Genomic DNA, 20,992 nt, shown 5'->3' with positions numbered 1-20,992 from the left:
GTGAAACTGCCATAACCATGCCAAGCAAATAAGCAGGTGATCAAAAGGCACATTTTCAAAATAAGTGAAATGTAAAATATGGTCGAAAATACGGTCAGAATTCAGAAAAATGTCAGAAATGTTTATAATTTCACCAAAACTTCAATAGACTGTGATATTGGGTTTGGTGAAGACGTCTTGTTGACTCTCATCCACCTATCACTCATGACCATTAAACACACTTCTAAGACTAAACCTGCACATTTAGGCTACATGGCAGTCTGATGACCCCACACGGCTCCAGTCCTGCTTCTGTGCAGACAATTTATCTGAGTGTAAAATAAAATACATTTGGAAGGCACTGAGGACAAAAAAGAAAGAAAAGAAAGAAAAGAAAAGAAAAGAAAAGAAAAGAAAAGAAAAGAAAAGAAAAAAGAAAAGAGGGGTAAAAAATCAAATCAAGTGAAGGCTTGGAGATGTTGGGGGTATGTGTTTAAACACAGCATAATCTAATCCTGGAGTGCCATCTTGTGGTCGAACATAATAAAGCTAGTTCCTGTTCTGTGGCGGAGGCCTGTTACCGGTCTTTGAAGTTGTTCTAGGAGTTCTCAGTAAACTGAGGCCTCTATACATTCAAAAGTTGGCACATAAGGTGGCAAGACTGCCTTTTTTATAAATAGGGCTCTCCTCTATTCCACTCCTACAGAATATTTTATAAGAGAATATGAATCAACAACAGTCCTCATGAATGAGGATTATTGGATGTTTCTTTTCAAGTGGTGGTGTGTGGTACAACGCACGACATTGTGGGGAAAGATGGGGAAGCTTTTCTCAGGGACACTGTCACCTGGTCAGTCTTAGGAGGAGACAGTGTTAAATTACATATAAAAAATCGTCAGTATGTCAGACATTCATCATTAATCTTAGGCTACACAGGCCTACACCACACTGTCTATTACTACTCTCAATTGCTCCTGTTGTTTTCTCTCAGAAAAGATGAACATAAAGACGTATAAGATTTGGGCTTATTATGGAATAGAATTCTATAATAAATTATAGGCTAGACTATATAGCCTATACATATTCTATGGGGTATTATTATACATATTATGTATTGGGCTATATATATATATATATATATATATACGTGTGTGTGTGTGTGTGTGTGTGTGTGTGTGTGTGTGTGTACATATATATATATAATATATAATATGTTCTGACTGGTATTAGAGACTCCGCCTCTCGGGAACCAGGGCCTACATTTCCCATCGGGCATCCGGCCGTATGAATTGTGCACCACTCATTTGTGCTCGGCGGAAAACAGGCTGTCGTTCCTAGTGACAGAGGAGAAGCAGCAAGAGCAAGGTCGTATGTAGCTGTATTTGTGTTGAGTTTCATATTTGTTATTCTAACTTGTCTAAAGCTCTAACTTTTATACAAACAATGACGTATAGTCCTTGATTTTATCATTCCAGTGGATTCAGCGGCTTATATTCTGTAACATTTCGTGTAAGCCCTGCGTGTGCTGTAACAACAGTGATGCTAGTTCATGCTTGTGGTGCTCATTGCCAAGGCTCTGTAAAGCAGTTCGTCTTATCTACTAAAGCAGACAGACACACACTCTCTGTGGGGCCACAATGTAACGATTTCTGATCAGAAACAGTCGAGTGCTGAGTGTCAGCGGGAAAATTTCTCGATTCTCCTATTGGCTCAGCTACTTTTCTATAACAGCACTCAGACAGTCCTTTAAGGTATTTAGCCAGTGACTGCGTACACACTCTGTGCTCTGTCAGTAATATTAGATTTCCAACAGGAAGCCGTCGGCATTCAGCGATTACGGTGCAGTAGCTTAAATGTGTTAGTTCAATCATTCACACGCTGTGGCCCTGACAGGTGTCCAACATGTCTGTGGATTGGGTAGGATATGGATACGCAGCCCTAATCGCATCTGGCGGAGTTATTGGTTACGTGAAAGCAGGTATGTGTTGTGTTAAATGGGAAACTGCTGTGAAAGTTTAAAGTTAAACCTGCTTTTCCTGATCTCTGGCGGCAAATATATTTTAGTTTTCTAAGTAAAATTAGGATGATAAACTCAGTCTTGTTGGATGAAAATTTGCCCTGCCCATGTAAATTAAATTTGTTTGCTATATAAAATTTACACACCTGTTTATAGATACTCCTCAGTGCTGTGGATGTCAAGTGCAGGTGTTAACCTGCTGTGTGTTGTTTCTTTCAGGCAGCGTCCCGTCCCTGGCTGCTGGTCTTCTCTTCGGGGGCTTTGCAGGTTTTGGTGCTTACCAGATCTCCAATGACCCCAATAACGTTTGGGTGTCCCTCGGTTGGTACTTTGTTTTCTGTGTGTGTGTAAATGGGATAAAGAGTTTCTGAATAAGAGTGTCAGTGTTTTGTGATGGTCATAATCCATCCTTCATTTTCCAACATTAACCAATATGTCACATGCTGTCTTCCAGCTACATCAGGAGCTCTAACTGGTGTAATGGGAAAGAGGTTCTATGGATCCAGGAAGTTCATGCCAGCTGGCTTGATGGCTGGAGCAAGGTATTGTTCATATGACTGAAGTGATGTTGCACGCGGAACATACTGTATTCTGGGTGATGTAACAATGATCTTAATGATGGATGACTAACAGGACGTTAGCTCTTTGGAAGCAAATACAGCACATTCAGAAAGTGTTCACATCCATTCACTTTTCTCTCATTTTATATTGCAGCCTATTGACATAGACACAGGCCTGTCTCTGAGCTTTGCAGGCAGTCCCTTATTCTTCATGGCATGGTTTTTGCTCCGATATGCATTGACAGCTGTGAGCCCTTATATAGACAGGTGTGTGCCTTTCCAAATCATGCCCAGTCAATTAAATTTACCACAGGTTGTTCCTTTAACACATGTGGACTCCAATCAAGGTGTAGAAACATTTTAAATCAAGAGAAATGGTTGGCACCTGAGCTAAATTTCAAGTGCCATGAAAAGTGTCTGAATACGTATGTCAATGTGGTATTTCAGTTTTTCCCTTTTGTAAATTTGCTAAAGAAAATTCTAAAAATTTTGTTTCACTTTGTCATTATTGGATATTGTGTGTAGATTGATGCGGGAAATTTTTATTTAAACAATTTTAGCCTAAGGCTGCAACATAACAAAATGTGAAAAAATTTAAGGGGCCTGAATACTTCCTTTTTTGATGGTGATACAGCGCTGTAAGTTGTATCACCACCAAAAAAGGAAGTACCTGTTTTGGTGGTGATACAACTTCCAGCGCTGTGTAAGTCTGTTATCTCGTTCCAGTCTCCTGATGGTGGGGAAGCTTGGTGTGGCATTGTTCCAGAAACCCCACAAGTCCTGATGGAGTGAAGATTCTGATGTGTATCGTATCTTCTGTTTGAAGAGCAACCCGTCAACTTGTCATTTACTGTTGAACATTAATGTCATTTTTGAAAGTATGAGGCTGAAATATAGTACGTTTATATAATAGGAACAGCTGTCTTGTCCTTTCTTGAATGAATCCACTGTGAAATTCAATATTTATTTGTATAAAACTTTTACAAAATGTTCAGTTTATGCATTGTATAACACAAAGATATTTGCAGTTGCTTTACAATATTCAGAGAGAGTTGATGTAATCCTTCCTGTAGCCATTACATTGAAGATGTTTGTATCAGTCACCTACACTATGGTGGAAGAAAGCAGAGAGAATGCAGCAGAACAGGAACAGCTGATAAAAGGCTGTTATTGTTTTGCGAATGGGTAGTGAAACAATATTTGACAATAAAACTAAACTAGAGTTTAAAAAAGAAGCTATGCTACATTTAAATTCTACTCAGAGTATTCAAGCAGTATAACACTAACAGTAGAATTGGCTCACACGGCATCCTTCTGGAATACAGTGGGATTGTCTTGCAGACAGTGTTGGTTTAGCATCATGGCATCCTTAATCTCCAAACAGAGATTCCATGCACATGTAAAGGTGGTCTTACATGCATAAACATTATGAGAAATGTCTCAGTATAAATGTGTAGTCGATGTAGTTTGTCTCAGGAAAAATACAGCATTAATATATTTCCTCCAGATTTGAGTTTAAATGTGGTCTGCTCAGGATTAATTTTTCCAGCCAAAGTTGTGTATCTATGAGAACCGTGCCCAACAAGCAGAAGTTGTTGGACCTTTTTCACTGAACTACCGATTTCCACCATACTTGGATGTCCAGTCCACCCTGCCGTGGACGGGCTGTACGGTGGGAGCTCTGGTCAGGAGATTCCCAGAGGCTTTCCCCAGAGCCGAGTAGCTCCCCTTCATCTGAGTCCCGTCTCTCCTCCTCTTCCAGCCTTCGTAATCTGGAGGAACATGCCAGTTGGTCAGTTTGTCTGTCACCAATATGTACAGTATACCAGGTCTGTCTTCGTTCATATATTCAATGCAATATATTCAATAGTAAACAATGAAGGACAGCTTTTTTTCAATTCTAAAATGTCAACAATGATTAAAGCTAAGACCATAAAATAACAACACAAAAAACCTACATGAGACAATTAAAATACCTTCATTGGTTTCACTCAAAGATGAGTTGGATATGGGCTTGGGCTTTGCAGCTTTTGGTTTGTCTTTTTTATTATCAGGAGAAGAAGAAAGATTGACTGAAAGAGTTAAGAAAGAGGAGAAAGTAGTAACAGTGAATGAAAATGTAAATACTGCAATTGAGAAAGTGGAAAATGAATACAGAAAAGGCACAATGGTCAAGAACAGGACAATCATGCAGGGAGCAGCTATGTTTACAGACTACAGAAAGTATTCTCTTAAGAGTACGATTTGAGTGGGGCATCGTGTGGCGAAGTGGTCTAAGCAGGCGCCCATGTGCAGAGGCTACAGTCCTCGCTGCAGTTGGCCCCGCTTCAAGTCCCGCATCGGACGGCCCTTACTGCATGTCATTCCCCCTCTCTCTGCCTCCCCATTTCCTGTCTCTCTCTACTATCCTGTCCAATAAAGGCACAAAAGCCCAAAAATATATACTAAAAAAAAAAAAAAGAAAAAAGAGTAAGAATTGAGGAGCAGTGCAACCTTTTGTTTCAGATAGGAGGGAAATTGTATTGACTTAACTTAATAACTGAAAATTCAAGCTGCTCTGAGATAATGTATCTAGAATCATTTTGTTGGCTTTTCATAAATGAATTAATTCCTTACTTGTGTGCTGCCCAGCCAAAGGAGCAAGCTGGATCCTCTGCCCCACTGAGCCCACCTCTTTCTTTTGGAATGATGGGATGTAACCACCAGAGAGGTTGTACTTGGTGCTTACAAAGTTCCCTAAAAAAGAAGAATGACATAGCGCATGGGTCTGTATTTTTTGGGGTATTTTTTTGTGACACCCTTCTGGTACCTACCAAGCATGGGCTTCCAGTCAACTTAACATAAGTTAAAATAATGTGTATCATTGAAAAACACAAAAACATACAAATGAAAATCTAATAAAATAGGTCTCACACACACTGATATTGTTAATAATTTGTGAGATTGTGTGTAGTAGTAGCTACTGCATATGCAAAAACTACAAAGGACCCAAACAGATGAATAAGGCTAAGTGATTCAAGTCATTCAACTTCTCATGTGACTACATCAATCTGATTCACCAGCAGTCACAGATGGTGAAGGTGTTGTGGTTGTAGTGCAATGTACCATCTATTTAGCAACTGGAGTTCTTAGTTCTCAGGTTAAACTGTGTATTTACAACCTTGTCTCCTGCAGAGCCTTTAGCAGCCGGCTCCTTTCACATGTTAAGTCGATGGCTGAATACCTGAAGCTCGTTGCATCAGCCGCCATGCTGGTTGTTAGTTTATCTCATTTTAGCCTCATATCTATTCTTACAACAGCTAACAAGTTTTTTACACAAAAGAGATTTCAGGAGGCCTCAAGAGGTATCAGATATCTAAATTTATACCATTGCTTTCATGTGTAAAACACAGCAAAACAGTTCACATGGAGTGGTTTCAATTAAGTACCTTTGGAGAGATCAATTTTCTCCAGTATTCTTTCTTTAACAACAGTTTTCTCTGGTGGGTTATCCACAGACTTAGAGGTATTCTCTTCTACTCTCACAGCTAAAAAGTTGAATCAGAGCATGCAATCAGAGAAAAAGAAGGAGAAAAAAAATAGAATTGGATGAGAAGACAAGAAAACAAATATCAGGTTAGCACAAATGAAGTTGCATCTTGGCTAAATATTTCTTGATGAATGAAAAACTATATTCATGAGTAAGAGGTGAGTAGAATCAAAACAAACATTGGGGTGTGTGTGTGCGTGTGTAAATGACGTGGGATGGGACAAATGAGCAGGGGGTGCAGTTTTAAACACTTGATCTTATACTGACAGTCTTAATCTCATGAATAAGCCATAGGGAGGGAGAGACAAGGTGAAAGAAAGACACAGAAGCAGAAAGGGAAGCAGGGAGCACAGCGGGGAGCCATATTGTGTGTCTGTCTACATGACAAATGATCTTTAGAGGTCTCCCATCTCTAAATTCGCAGACACTTAGGCTAACTCCTAACACTGCTCAGGAGACATTAGCTGCATCATTATCATTTAGAGCTTTTGTGTTGCAAAGAAGACAGCCTCCTGTTATGTAACAGTAGATGACACTGACAGTTGCCAGGTTTACACAAGTCGCCATGTAGTCATTATTTACATCACTGAAGAACTGGGTTTATTGTAATTTTGTTGTCAAACATAATGTGTTAGCTATAGTTATATAGTTATAGATTGTCTTTGATTTCTTTAACATGTTTGTGAACTCCTGAAACTCAAGACCCCTCCACTGCACACTCCATCAAACACCTCTACATTAGATATCAGCAGTGCTTACCAGCATTAGTTCTGGTGACAGATAATCCTCCACCAATAGGAGCAAGTGGTTTGTTTACAGTGTTTGAGGAGTTCTCCCACAGATCCCGCAGCGTCATACCACTCAGCTCCTTACCTCCAGAGGACGTCTGATTTTTTCCAATTAACCCTTAAAGCAACAGAAATAATGTGATGAAAAAAATCAAGGGTACAAATACTAAAACTGCCTTGCTGTGCCTAATGAAACAGATTGACTCTTTTGACCCCATGTAAATGCAACAACGCTTCATTGTTTTTACTTGATATGAGGATGATGTGTAGGATGTGTGGTAATTCACTAAGATAAATCTCAAAATAGCAGCAAGGGCCTTCATCACACAATTAGAGAGCATCTGAGTGAAAGAACAGCTGGTGAGCCGTTCAAAGAATTAAAAAATTACCACCTCATGGTTGTATGGCTCCGCCAACCAGCCAAATTACAAGGAGTATAGTCACAATCTCTCCTGGCCATTATTCAATGCTGTAACTCAGGTAGAAGTATTTTTGCAGATTATGATGTCACAGTGACATTGAGTTTGGAGCATTTGGATATAAAATGTCATTAGTTCATCATCATTCATCATTTTATCCTATCAGACATTTGAATTGAAGTGTGTCATAATTAGTGTATGAATTCATGTGTTGTGTTTTCATGTCCAAGTGAATGTTTGTGCCAGACGTAATGAAATTCTCTCCCGTTCTTGATATATCACACTCACAAGAATGTGAGGTGACCTTGACTTTGAAGTTTGACCACCAAAATCTAATCTAAGTCCAACTTTGAATCCAAGTAAAAGTTTGTGCTAAATTAGACGAAATTCCCTTGAGGCGTTACTCAGATATCTCGTTCATGAGAATGGGACGGACAGACATATAACCCAAAAACATAATGCCTCTGGCCCTGGCTGCATCCAGCATGGAGGCATAAAAACAAGCCTTATAAATACATTTTTTTGCCATAAAACAAAATTGCTGTTATTTGATAAAAATGACTTGATTGGCTTGCATGTTGTCTTACCAGGCAAGTACCGTGACTGGCTGAGATAGTGCTGCCGCGCAGCAGATCCTGGAAGATTTTGGTCTATCTGGCCCGTCTTAACATTGTTGGGTAGCTTGGTGACTGTGCTGAAGGTATACAAAGGTTTCTGCTCCTTGGGCCTGAAAACAGAAACCAGACACTTAAAGGTCTGCGTCCAAAAAGGACCTTGTTTTTTTTAAATCACAAATCACAATAAGTCTTGAATGCGAGTCTTACTCCTATCTGTGTAATGGGTTTAAAATGTATTAAATAATTTAGATAGGGCCAAAAATATTGCATATACATATAGTAAACTTTTATATGATAATTATATGATAATGATAGAATGCTTCAAAATCAGATAAACAATTAACAATTCAAATAATGCATGATGCATGAAACAGATAAATCTAACAATGTGAAACTGCCAATCCAGTTTTGTTAAAGGAAAATGTGTAGGATCTGGTGGCACCAACTGAATACCACTCCCCTCACCCCTCCCTTTAAAAGCATATAGGAGAACCTTCGGTGGCCCTCAGGTAGCATTAAACATGAAAGGCCCGCTGCAGAACCAGTGTTTGGCTCGCCCATTCTGGGCTACTGTAGAAACATGCAGTTGCAACATGACATGCTCTGAAGAGGACCCGCTGCCTATGTAGATATGAAGGGCTCATTCTAAGCTAACGAAAACACAACAATTCTTTGTTTCAGGTCATTAAACACTAATGAAAACATAGATATGAATATTATATTCTATTTCTGGCAATAGCTCCCCCTAAATCCTAAACACTGGTTCTTTACAGCACTTACTGTGAGTGGTGTTCCTTAGGGCTTCTCTCCTCCTCTGCGTCCCCCAGGCTAGGTTTCTTGGAGTTGGAAGCGGTGGGTTCTGAATGGTCGGATTCCTCCCAGCTATCTAAGGTCTTGGCCACTGTCTGGCCCCAGCGACGACGACTGCTCTTCAGTATCCCCATCGAACCGCCACCAACATTGTTCTCGCTGCCCAGCAATGCTGCTTTCTGCACAAGACCACGATACAGTCAATGTCCAGGCAAACTGTCACAATCAGATTCTCCATTTACTGTAACTCTCTGCTACAACTCTTACTCCTTAGAAGAAAATAAATCTAATCTGCAAAGTCAGGGGCCATAGGGATTCTACATATTATTATTCTGGCATATCCTGACTGTATGGATCTGCATAATGTTAGGTCCTTTTATTCTTTCATTTAACATGAAATACAACAGGTCCTGATTTGCACAGAAACACTCACTGCATGGCTGACACCTCCTGGTTTGCTCTCAACTTGGGGCAGGGGGATCTGCTGAAGAGGCTGATGATGATGCTGCAGCTGCTGCTGATGATTTCTCAATGAGGGTGTGGAGGCTTTGGAATCAGAGGAAAACTGCTGGGGATCAGTCCTGGGCCCTGAGAACTGCTTCTGGGCCACTGGCCCGGCTTGGACTTTCTTGACCTCCTGGCTTTGAGGACGAGGCCCCAGTACTTGGCCTACCTGGAAGTACGGGTAACGCAGGGCCTAGCCAGAGAGAAAGGAATACAGATTGCTATTCTGTTATTCCAAATATTCTGTGACGATTGTTATCAAGCTTTTATAAACTCCATAACACAAGAATCAAAGATGTATCGAAATCCTGTACATACAAACAATATGAATCAAACCATTGTGTAATTTTTTAGGCTAAAACCTGCAGGGAGGTTTAATGCACATGCCATCCTGATAGACACAAAACAAATATAATAACTTGAAACCAGGAGCATGTTATAATGACTAATAAGCAGTGCAGTTATTCCATTACTATATAATGTATGTTTACCTTCTACGTTTGACAAGAAGCAAGAAAATGCTAAAATTAGATGTGCACCCTACACCTGGGAGCTTTGTAAGAGGAGAATGGAAAAGCATTGTCAGCTCTGGAAAGGTTTCCTACTCAAGGTCGACATGTTGTTCAACCTTTAAGCCAGCAAAAGAGGTAGTCACAGGGCCAGATCTATGTCTGTGTAAAAGAGGTAGCCGGTATTGCGGGACAGACACTGGTGCTGTTGCGTTATGCAAATGCTGGCATGCTTTCTAAAAATCACACACAGGGGCGACATTATGCTGGCTTTGTTTGACTCAGTGTAAACAAGCAAAGCTGACACAATGGAGGGTTTTCTTAACAGCAACATAGCAGGATCTCAGTTTAATGAGGGACTTATGTAACCATCACGTGTTTAGTATCATATGCATAGTCGCTATACGTGACATGGAGCACACACACACACACACAGGGGTTTTTGCATCTTCATACAGTGGTGAATGCTGCACTGTAATGAAAATTCATTCTGAGGACAGGTATACTATGTTTTAAAAAGATAATTGAAAGTTATCTTCACAAGCACAAGTTTATAAATTATCACGATGGCTGGTTATAAGGAATGATAAGATATAGTGCCTATGCATTTTTTATAAGCTTGACATTGACTGTTACATGTTAATATACTTAAAATATAGAATACTTCCACTCCCAATAAAGGGCATTTACATTGGACAGACATGACAAATAAAGCCTTGACTGTCATATCCAGACTTTGAGGCTCAGTCTTGCCTACCAGTATGGCAGTGGGTCTTTTTTTGGGGTCCCACTGCAGCAGGTCCTTCATCAGGGTGATAGCCTCGTTGCTAGCATTTGGGATCAGCGTCTTTAGGTGGGTCGGCACACACTGTGGGAAGCGAAAGTTCATAGCAGAAGCTAGTTGGTAGCCCTCTGGCCAATCCATCTAATGGGTGAGAAAATCAGATGATTACATATTATTATATTCATTAATCAGATTGAAATAGAGATTGACACAGTATATTTTGTTTTGCCAGTGTTTATAATTCAGACTTGAAAATGTTTTATATTACTTTTTGAAAGTTTTAAAAAGGCACATGTATCATTTGCATGGTTACATGAGCATATGGGACTATAGGCAATCATTGTTTCAATAAAACAAATAACTTATTCTGCACTGTAGAACATTTCAATCAAATGTATTAAATGGTGGGTGGTGTGAAAGTTCATGGACCATATTGCATGTCTAGATTGAATATTTTTGTGTCATTTTGCCCTTTAATAGTACATGACAAACACCTCCTGCGTGTAAATCATGTATAATAATACAGAATTAAAGCTGCAAGCAGTGATGAACTCGCACTCCTGTGCACCTCGGGGGGGGGGGGCTCACAGTGCACCATTTGAAGTGGTCGCACATGACTGCCGTACACCGCGCTCACTGGCCAAGACTTATTGCACAGACCGTGCAGCAGCAGAAAAGGTTTAAAGCATTTTTTATGCATTCTTAATTGTGTGTACTTGGTGGAGCTAGAGACCACGCAATAGGCACACATGAGGGTCTGTGTCATACCTTAGACTGAAAATGTCATGTAAGTTAAATGATTGTCACACAAGAATTAAGTCCCGTTTCCAGTAGGTGGCGCTGTGACTATTAATATTACTATGCAGATGTCTACAATGTGAGACTAAAATACGTCCACCTGGTGATGGCAGAGACCATGCAACAAGCAGGCGTGTGTAAAAGCCCAGCCAGATCAGAGGACATCACACTTCAAAATGTAATGTACTATGGATTCCACACCTTTCAGCGGAAACTCACAATTTTAACAGGTAGGCCTCATCTAGGTGTACAGCATACTGTGACCACTTCTGGAGAAGATTGGGAAAAGTATGTTATGAGTTATAACCACTTCCTTTTTCAAAATTCTGCATATTACCATGAGGTGGCGCTATGAATATTACCAAATATGAGCATGTAGATGTGTTCAGGGTGGGTCTCTTGTCAAACCTATAAGGTTTGGGGGCAGTTTGGAACATGTGTGTTGGAATGAGAGTGAGTTGAATTTTCATGGTGAATTATCGAAATTTCGCAACACCGCAACGGGCGTGTCCTTTGACGAAAACTCAAAAGCTCTTAAGTGTAGCATTGCTCAGTCAGAAGATGAGGATAAACCATCAATGAAATTGGACATTATGTCATGGACATAAAGCCACTTCCTCCACTTCCGCTGCAGGTGGGTCCTCCAACAAAAACGCAAAAGCTTTGCAATTTAACTTCATAAAGGTCTTGAGATGAGAGTCACCCATCATCATGTTGATCAGATGAATTCCCTAGTAGGAGTTCGTTAAAGTACGTGACCCCCAAATTGCAAAAACGGCACCAAAATTGCACATTAACTTTCTGCACAAGACCACGATACAGTCAATGTCCATGCAAACTGTCACAATCGGATTCTCCATTAACTGTTACTCTCTGCTACAACTCTTACTCGTTAGAAGAAAATAAATTTAATCTGCAAAGTCAGGGGCCATAGGGATTCTACATATTATTATTCTGGCATATCCTGACTATATGGATCTGCATAATGTTAGGTCCTTTCATTCTTTTATTTAACATGAAATACAACAGGTCCTGATTAACACAGAAACACTCACTGCCTGTTTGGTTTAGGGTATGGGTCCATGAGAGTTTTTTTGTGAGGCTTGGCATGATGCGTGTGACTACCGATTTTCGTGTATGTATCTGAAACACAGAGCGGGGGCTAAATTTTTAAAAATTACTAGGTGGTGCTATTCAGACATTTTGCCCACGACCATGGGGGAAACCTATAAAATATTGAACTTTACACCAGACCTGACGCATGTGCAAAGTTTCATGAGTTTTTGAGCATGGGAAAGTTCTCAAAAATGTCATTTTCTTTCAGGAATAATAATAAACAAACGAATTACAATAGGGTCCTCGCACCGCACCCCTAGTCAATGCTCGAGGGTCCTCGCACCTCACCACTCGTCAGTGCTCGGGCCCTAATAATTAATCCAACACCACCTTAACACATCTGTTCAGCACCAACAACTAATTTGATGAAAGAGGCTCTGATGTAATTATGAAACGCATCATAAAAATGTATAACCCTACATTAGACCTCTCTTATACAAAAATAAACCCAGAGCCTCAAAGCACACGCACCCATGACCAATGTACCTGGTCATACCAAAAAAGGCTCTAAAGGATTTCTGCTTTGCAATCAGAGTCAATAGTGATGGATTTGGGGAAAGCCTTTGAAATGAAGTGGCACCCTGTTGAGCATGGAGTATGCTTAAGCTGCTTTACACCACAGAGAGAGGAACACTGCTTCTAGCCTACTTATGCACTTTTTCTGATCAACACATTTACTCTAAATATATATTTATTCCTGTCATTGAGAAAATCATTAATTAAAAACCTGACTAGTCAAGCATTTCCACCTCTCCATTCAGTTTCTTCTCACTTTTTTGACAGTGCCCAGGACTTGGCAGATCTTAAAGATCTCATCCACTTCACTGTTCCCGGGGAAAAGAGGTCTGAGTGTGTAGAGTTCAGCCATAATGCAGCCCACAGCCCACAGGTCAATCGGAGAGCTGTAGGTCGATGACCTGAGCAGGACCTCTGGAGCTCGATACCTTGAAAGAGAAAATACAATACAGTACTTAAATAAACAAAAACTCAAGCTGTATGGCCCAATGACCATAAAAGCATATCACAATGTGAATTTTACAAGGATGAAGCTCTCTTGCTTGCTCTAACACACTGTAATTGAAGCATAGGCATTCCTTTTCATTTTTGATGGCTATTGATGTCTAGAAACTCCTCTCACCATCTGGTTGATACGTAATCTGTGTAAGGAGGTTTGGAGCGAATCTCTCTGGCCAGTCCAAAGTCTGCTATTTTGACCAGTTCTGGACCCATGCACAGCAGATTCTCTGGCTTCATGTCTCGATGAAAGAAACCTGTACAATAGTTAATATCAAGCTTTTAGTCATTGAACTCAAATTGCAATAATACACAATTACTGTGCAGTAGCATTTTACATTTAGTGCAAATGCTGTACAAATTTCAGACAGAACTGCACAAAAAACTGAGGAGCCGGTGAATGGGTTTATATTTGCCTTTGCCTGGAACAGCAACAGGTTTGAAGGCCTGTGTATTCACTGCGTAAGTATTTCACAACAACATTTTCATTATTTACAGCCAGGGCCACATTGCTTCTTTAACCTTGGCCTAACCTTAACCCAGTTATTTTAGATGACAAACCTTGAATGTACAGTACTTCAGCTGTCACACACTGACAGTGCATTTTGGAGGTACACTAGATAATAACTTTATTTGTGATACTTTTAAGAAAAAGATAGTCCAGGTGACATTATAAAAATCTATTTTGCCAATGCAAAATAGTTGCATATGAAGGTGAATTGTAGATCCAAATTCTATTCATGAAGAGACCTGGGAGCTCAATCCCATCATTCTTTTAAGTAAAATTAAAGTAAATTACTCTTGATGAATCAAGTAGACCTCAAGGAGCTACAGTATTTGATGTCATAAACAAATATAGTTGTATATTATATCTCTATAAAATACAGTATATCTAACCTAATGCATTACCACACCATAAACAATAAAACAAGCATATTTGCACATGCAATATACACTATTATTGGTCTATCTGAGGTTCACACTGACTTTTTGCAATATCAAAACACACCACCCACACTAAAGGCCAAGCTACTTTTTCAACAAGGAATTCAACAGGATAGACAGAGTAAAGCCTCTTACCATGCTTATGTACAAAAGCCAACCCAGATAGCACTTGAAACATGATGTTCCTAATTTCATTCTCTGAGAACATCTTATTCTCTCTAATTGGCAGACCAAAGAGACAGAAAAAGAAAGGAAATAGGGATAAATGATAAATTGAAGAAAAGCAGTTAAAAGCAGTTAAAAGTTAGAGGGAAGAAAAGTTGCATGCACTTCTATTGCATGTGTGGAAGCATGGGTATGTATGGCACATGTTTGTATAAATAAGTTTCAGTAAGATTTTGAAAACTTGCAACCCAACATACAAGGTATCCAAACATTCATTACTTATAGAAATGCAGACCAAAAAGTTACATGAGACAGTTGTGGAGGGTTCACAAACTACAAGATTCTGATCAATTAACCACCACTTTGCTGATTCAGGATTTTGGTTGAAATATTCCAAATGTCATAGGTTTAAAGTTCTCACATTATTTTGACTCTTGTTGAATCTTGCATTATGCAACCACTCTCATGCATTTGTAAGCCATGAAGAGAACACGGTACACCTACCATGTTTGTGAATAAAGGACAGGCCTTGTAATATCTGAAAGCTTATGTTTCTTATCACTGACTCAGGGAACAACTTTTTTCTGTAAACATAAAAATTGATAGAATCCTCATGAACTTGCTAGTGGAAGCATCATTACATAAACAGCATACTGTTTATATTCTACTCTGGAAAATTATGCTAAAAAATAAAGCATACATGAAAAGAAAAAAAAAGAAAAAAAAAACCACATTTAACTACTAAACTAATGAGCTGTAAAACATCAGCAGCTTCAATGATTGGTCTGCTTTTTGCTTTTCCCAGACAACAAATCCAGGTGTATACATGCAGAATGCACACCTGGGGTTTCCAAACTAGCAAAAAACACAAGGGCCTCTCCCAGAGAAAGTGTTAGTCTGCTGGCAGCACTGTACAAGGGGAAGCCTTGTAAGTGCAAACTTTTGAGAGCATAATGTGGTATCAGATATATAAAATAGTTAACTGAAACCATTGAATCCTATCCTTTTCAGTGTGTGCTTTTGTTGGCAAATTGGCCACGTCAGGCCTGTGACCCAATGGGAAAGCTCCTGGCCAGATACTGACAAATGGAAACTATGTGCTGTGGTAATGATATAAATGTAGACCACTGTGTTGCATCAAAAAGTGCGATATTTCACTTCTTACCTGTCCTTCATAAGCTGGTAGAGGTTCTCCTTCATGTACTCAAAGACAAAGTAGAGGTGATCGTTCTCTCTGATGACCTCCTTCAGTTTCACCACATTCGCATGGTTCAGCTTCTTCAGTGACTGGTGTGACACAGGTAAGAAAGACAGTGCTCATGTAATGTAATAACAGGTTTATGTACATTTAATGACAAGTTTATAACAGAGATATTGCACAGCTTTGTTCTGTAATGGCATTCCATGTTAACAAATTGCAAAGAGAGACAAATTGCCAGAGAGCAGGAATACTGTCAAACAGCTGAGAGTAATGTAGTAACTGATACTGTAGTTATGTATAAGCTTCAGGTGGTAAAGGTAAAATGAAGAGACAAATTTTACTAATGTGTACAAAATGAATTATCCTTCTTGATCCTTTTTTGAGAGTTTGACATTTAGATTGTAAAAATTTTAATGACTATACACAAAATAAGTTTTTTGGACAACTGTGACTGGCAATAGTGTTCAAAGAGTTGTTGTGCATTATTGCTGCATCCCACAGCAACAAATTTTCACCCTATGGCTCTCACTGTTGCCAGGCACTGGGAGTGCTGTTTTTTCAAGCTGTTCCACAACCTACTCAAAGCATCACCATCCTTACCTTCACTTCTCTGAGGTTCATACATTCTTCCCATGAATAAAACTTCCTCTTCATCCTTTGAAACACAAAGACAGCCATTAAAGGAAAAGCTACATCAACTGTTTATATGTTCAAAGAAAAAGAAGATATGATGATGCAGTTTGTTACATCTAATGCACGGGCTGTCACTATCTTTGCAAAATTCTTTTGTGTGTCTACATCAATAATTCAGTTCTTTTGAGGTGTCTCTACGGATCATTTCATTTCATGAGCAAACCTGCAAGTTATATATTGTAAAGTGAAACAAATTGATATTCTAAACTTCACCATCGTTTTTTGACACAGTTGACACAATGATGCCTTAAGTTGTCAGTCTTATCACAGTTTGCATTGCTATGTTCATTAAAAGTACCCAGCCGGTATATGGGGAAATCTTTACCATAGCCTATCTACCCTGATCAGTGTTACCTCCCTGTGGAATTATGTAAGAGTTACAGAATGTGCACATATCTTTTTCTACTCTCTGGGTGCCCGCCAGTTTCGTTCGTTCGTTCCACTATGTCAGCAACCTGACACACACCCTCTACTTTCACTCCTTTTCACCGTCACCACATGTATTGTCTTGCACAGAAACCAAATGATCAACCAGTGGACACATCTCCCCGGTTTCTCATCTATTATTGAACACTGCTGCCATGCTGCTGAAACAAAGGCATGGAAGCTAGTTTGTTTGCCTTGGTGATGGCAGGAAACCAGTAGTTCACAGTCCTAAACATCACTTTGAATTTCTTTAGTATGATATTTATCCAAGGCAAAGTATAATTCATTAAGTAAGCTCAAGTTTTTGAATATTTATCATACCTGCCTTATAAAACTGTTTAGTTAGGTAGTAAATATTAAATACACATTAGTATAAAAAGGCTGAGACAAAATTAACCTACATTTAAAATATAGTGCAGAATCACTTCTCTAAGTGTATATATGGAAACTTAAATAAAGACATAATACACTCTCTGTAGGTGAGTTTGGAAATTCAAACATCACATTTTTCCATTCATCACTATATATATTGTGAAGACATTCTGGGGGTGACTGTTGATGCTTTTTATGCAATATTTAATATAAATTAAGGGTACACAATATGGACAAAATTAGTAACAAGCTTGTTCATATACACATGACTTTTAATAGGTTGACTGAATTTTATCACTATAATGTAAAGCAGCCTTTAAAACTGAAGAAAGACACTTTAACTATATCACAATATTCAAAATGACAATAGAGACAATATTTAAATCTTAAAGTAAAAGAAATGTTTTTAATGATCATCATCCTCACCTCTTTATAGCCACCAGTTCTCCAGACTCATTGCTTCTCCCCATCAGCACACTGCCATAGGTACCATCACCGAGCTGCTTCAGGGTGGTGTAGCGATTCATTATCTCTTAAGATGGTTTCATCAGCTTTTTGATTTTCCTAATTTGTGAAACAAGTTGTGGAAACACACTTCTGATTCATTCATCAAAATGTATTTCAAATTTCCTGTTCTATTCACCTTGACAAATGTTTGTTTCACCAGCCTCTTCTCAAGAACAGTTCAACTGTTCTTTCCTAGGGCAATTTTCATCTGGCCAATATGTCCCAGTGTTTAACCTATTCTTGAAAGTCAAAACTCATCTTGCAGAAACTGATCCATTGTTGTAAAGGGCCGATCCTGTTGATGTAGATCAGTCAACAGTCAAAACTGCACCTTTGCAAGCCTTTGCAGTGACAGGAAAGAAAAAAACATCATCAGCAACGGACGCAATCATTTTAACTACAAATACACAAAATCACACAAAAAATACAAGGTATTTGTCTTACCCCTGAAAACAGGATTCTTATGTGATCTGAGGGCAAAGACAAGCTAGAACCACTTCTTGTTTTTTCCTTGATGAGGAGTAGTAGGTGCGTGTTACACTAGTAGGAGGCTCCAACATAACTACCCAAGGGAGATGACATAGGCAGCCCTGGTCAGATTAGGCCAACAGGGATGTAAATAGGTTGTTACATCACTGTCATGCTTACCGACATCCACTACCTTCCCCAAGCACCCCTGCCTGGCAAGAGGATTTGATTGACGCCACAGGCAACTCTGATCTCACTGTTGGATTGTATATTCAGCCATATAAATCTCTATGAGGATTCTTTAAATTTCAGAGAAGCAATAACAAGCAAATAAGGGAACACCCTTAAAAATAAATCTATAGACTACAGCTTTTAGATATGGTGTTGCATACATCCCATTCTTATAGTACATGCAGAATTACATAAATAAAATCAATGCAAAGTGTTCTCAAATTTATTCCACAAAACAATAGTTGCATTGGCCATTTCAACTACCCTCCAGGTATAAACCCATTAATTGTGATTGTGAGTTGTGCACTATTGAATAACATTTTCTGGTGATGAAATATTATAAAAGTGAGACTGTGACCAAAAGAGAAAAACTCTTCCTTTCTTCATCGACTCACGTAAAGTTTCTCTAGAGCAAGCCAGTTGACACAGGTGGAGCTGGTTAAACAACAATTGTCAAGTGTGCAGCTGCAGGGCTTGACTGAAAAACTGCATGTATATTCAGACGGGTGAGGAGATGCCAAGGAAAACCAGGCATTTTTTTTTAATAAAGAAAGGTTAATGGATATATTGGTTTCAAATAATAATGAAATGCATACCAAAATGTTAAGCAATATAAGCCTAATGCCTTTGAGTATTATGGTGTAAGGATTTGAATTCCATCTGTGAGCTATTTTCATGAAACTTTAGTAAAGGCTGGTAAGCAAGTAGAACCTGTCTGCTTGAGTTCTGACCTGCTGTATTTAGGATAAAGGAAATACAGTTGCAGGTGAATCAAGGGCAGCTAAACAAAATGAGATTAGTGTTTATTTCATTGGATGGGGCCAGGAACTCCCATCAAAAGAGAATGTCCAAACTGGATTTACCTCTATGACTCCTGATAATCATCTATTGGGTGAATTTAATTAAGATTAGAAATTTAGTTGTCATTTTTGCAGACTGCATATAGACTTCTCAATTCATCTTTTTTTCCACTGCAAATGTTATGTTTCTAAAAAAAAAAAAACCTTTTTGATATCCAAGTCTCACTCAGATAATAATTATAAGACAAGGAGAGAGGCCGGCCAGGGGGACTGCTGGTCTGCACTCAGCCTTCACATATGGCAAGCTGCTGTGGGGGGATTTGAAGGGAATTAAGATTTGCCCAGGCAACATGACATTAGGAAGCTGTTCAAGGTCAGTTATATTGAAAACAAACGTTGACGCTAACCTGACAGTGGAAAAGAAACAGTTACATTTGATCATGTGAAATGTCTTGGTAAAGAAAATGTGCCCTTTGCTTTCCATAACTCCACTGACATAGCCTACACATCCCACTTAACCACAGCAACCCATAAAACAAAAACATTATATTCTGATTGATAAAATACTGTAAAATAAGCTGTGTAAAAGTAAAAAAAAAAACACACAGTTGACATTTTTTGTCAATATCTCAGCTTTGACAGTTCAGTTCCTCAACCACTTCGTACCGGCCTTTCGCCCCTTTTCTTCTTTCTTTCAGTTTTAAACTCACCATTTAAGGGTGTAGTTCTTTGTCTCGGCCGTTGTCTGTGCCTGCTGATAACACCAGCTTTCTTCAGATAAAATTCTCGTAGTGTTTAATCCTCGCTCTTACCATAAGGAGCGTGTGTGCGCGCGTGACTGCTCCCTATGGAAACGTACACACAAACGCTTTTTTAAGCTGCCAGGTGACAAGTAGCGCATCCATGCGGGGGCAATGTATTGTGGGACTTGTTGTCCTTGGGATCGGTGATCGATACTGCGGAAGTGTATCGATAAATATTTATAAAATATTTATCAGCCCATTTCAGACTCAAAGTCACAAAGATGAATAGCTACTTCCAAACACACAGCTGGTCAAACTGAAATATTTCTCCCGAATTTTCCAGCACTCACAACACTAATGTTTGGGATGTCTGAGACAGTGGCAGAGTTTGAGCTCTTCATCCTACCACCTGAGACAGTAGTTCACGTGTTATACCAAAAGATGGAGCTGTAGTGTTACGGTTTACTACCTCTGGTATTTCAAGTACTACACCAATACCTCGAGCTGTAATGTTATGGTTTTTCGTCTGTGGTAGTTCAAGTGCTGTACCAATGGATGGTGCTGTAGTGTTATGGTTGTTCGGCCAATGAACAACTGAGAACACACAATTACAAGTTGTTGTCGGCGCACATGTTTTGATGTAGAGTCAGAGTCATGTCATGTAAATCGGCTCGGCAGTCACAAATATCTTGACAAATAAGAGCTGACTAATGCTTTATAGGCGTTCACAAACCTCCCAGAGAAAAAGCCGGGAAAAGGTTAAGCGCCGCTTTTTACCTGATGTGGGGCGATTATTCAGACGCACATTAGCAAACCCAACCAGTTGACCCTCATCCATAGTGTCTCCTGTAACAGTAAAATAAATATTGCTTGACAACACTTCCAACAAAGAATAAGTCTCACCTTTATTTAACTTGTCCTAGTATGTTTTCGAGTACGGCAGCTCATTCGCACCGTTCTGGTGCATCGAGCACTAATGGACTCGTTACTGCCCCCT

The 20,992-nt window shown here is 39.3% G+C and overlaps 2 protein-coding genes across 10 annotated transcripts; one reads left to right on the top strand and one right to left on the bottom strand.

Moving 5' to 3' along the window:
* The first annotated feature begins 1,251 nt into the window (after positions 1-1,251).
* On the top strand, positions 1,252-3,472 carry LOC111662886 (transmembrane protein 14C-like). Of its 3 annotated transcripts, none has more exons than XM_087176841.1 (5): positions 1,252-1,344; positions 1,873-1,957; positions 2,216-2,317; positions 2,451-2,538; positions 2,711-3,247. In XM_087176841.1, the coding sequence occupies exons 2-5, from the start codon at positions 1,882-1,884 to the stop codon at positions 2,721-2,723; spliced, it is 279 nt and encodes a 92-aa protein (XP_087032967.1). In that variant the 5' UTR covers positions 1,252-1,344; positions 1,873-1,881; the 3' UTR covers positions 2,724-3,247. The 3 variants fall into 3 exon arrangements, with proteins under 3 accessions (XP_087032967.1, XP_023272658.1, XP_023272660.1); XM_023416890.2 differs by lacking the exon at positions 2,711-3,247 and adding an exon at positions 3,283-3,472 and having other exon boundaries at positions 1,256-1,344; XM_023416892.2 differs by lacking the exon at positions 2,711-3,247 and adding an exon at positions 3,283-3,472 and having other exon boundaries at positions 1,320-1,347.
* Positions 3,473-3,506: 34 nt separating this feature from the next.
* On the bottom strand, positions 3,507-20,872 carry mak (male germ cell-associated kinase). 7 transcript variants are annotated; one of them, XM_023416878.2, is made up of 17 exons: positions 19,963-20,872; positions 17,890-18,094; positions 17,673-17,810; positions 16,356-16,410; positions 15,720-15,841; positions 14,525-14,607; positions 13,569-13,701; positions 13,203-13,374; positions 10,490-10,657; positions 9,153-9,416; positions 8,690-8,898; positions 7,880-8,019; positions 6,845-6,991; positions 5,985-6,083; positions 5,173-5,292; positions 4,533-4,628; positions 3,507-4,328 (listed from the first exon to the last, which is right to left on the bottom strand). In XM_023416878.2, exons 3-17 carry the CDS (start codon positions 17,771-17,773, stop codon positions 4,171-4,173), a joined length of 2,067 nt encoding a protein of 688 aa, XP_023272646.1. In that variant the 5' UTR covers positions 17,774-17,810; positions 17,890-18,094; positions 19,963-20,872; the 3' UTR covers positions 3,507-4,170. The 7 variants fall into 7 exon arrangements, with proteins under 7 accessions (XP_023272646.1, XP_087032964.1, XP_023272650.1 ...); XM_087176838.1 differs by having other exon boundaries at positions 17,673-18,094; XM_023416882.2 differs by lacking the exon at positions 4,533-4,628 and having other exon boundaries at positions 17,673-18,094.
* Between the last annotated feature and the right edge of the window lie 120 nt (positions 20,873-20,992).

Source organism: Seriola lalandi, unplaced genomic scaffold (genome assembly GCF_002814215.2).
Source record: "Seriola lalandi dorsalis isolate HSWRI2012SDOR001 ecotype SW California unplaced genomic scaffold, Sedor1 jcf7180002054570, whole genome shotgun sequence".
NCBI lineage: Eukaryota > Metazoa > Chordata > Actinopteri > Carangiformes > Carangidae > Seriola > Seriola lalandi.
The sequence above is the reverse complement of the archived record's forward strand: the minus strand, read 5'-3'. Positions and strand labels throughout refer to the sequence as shown.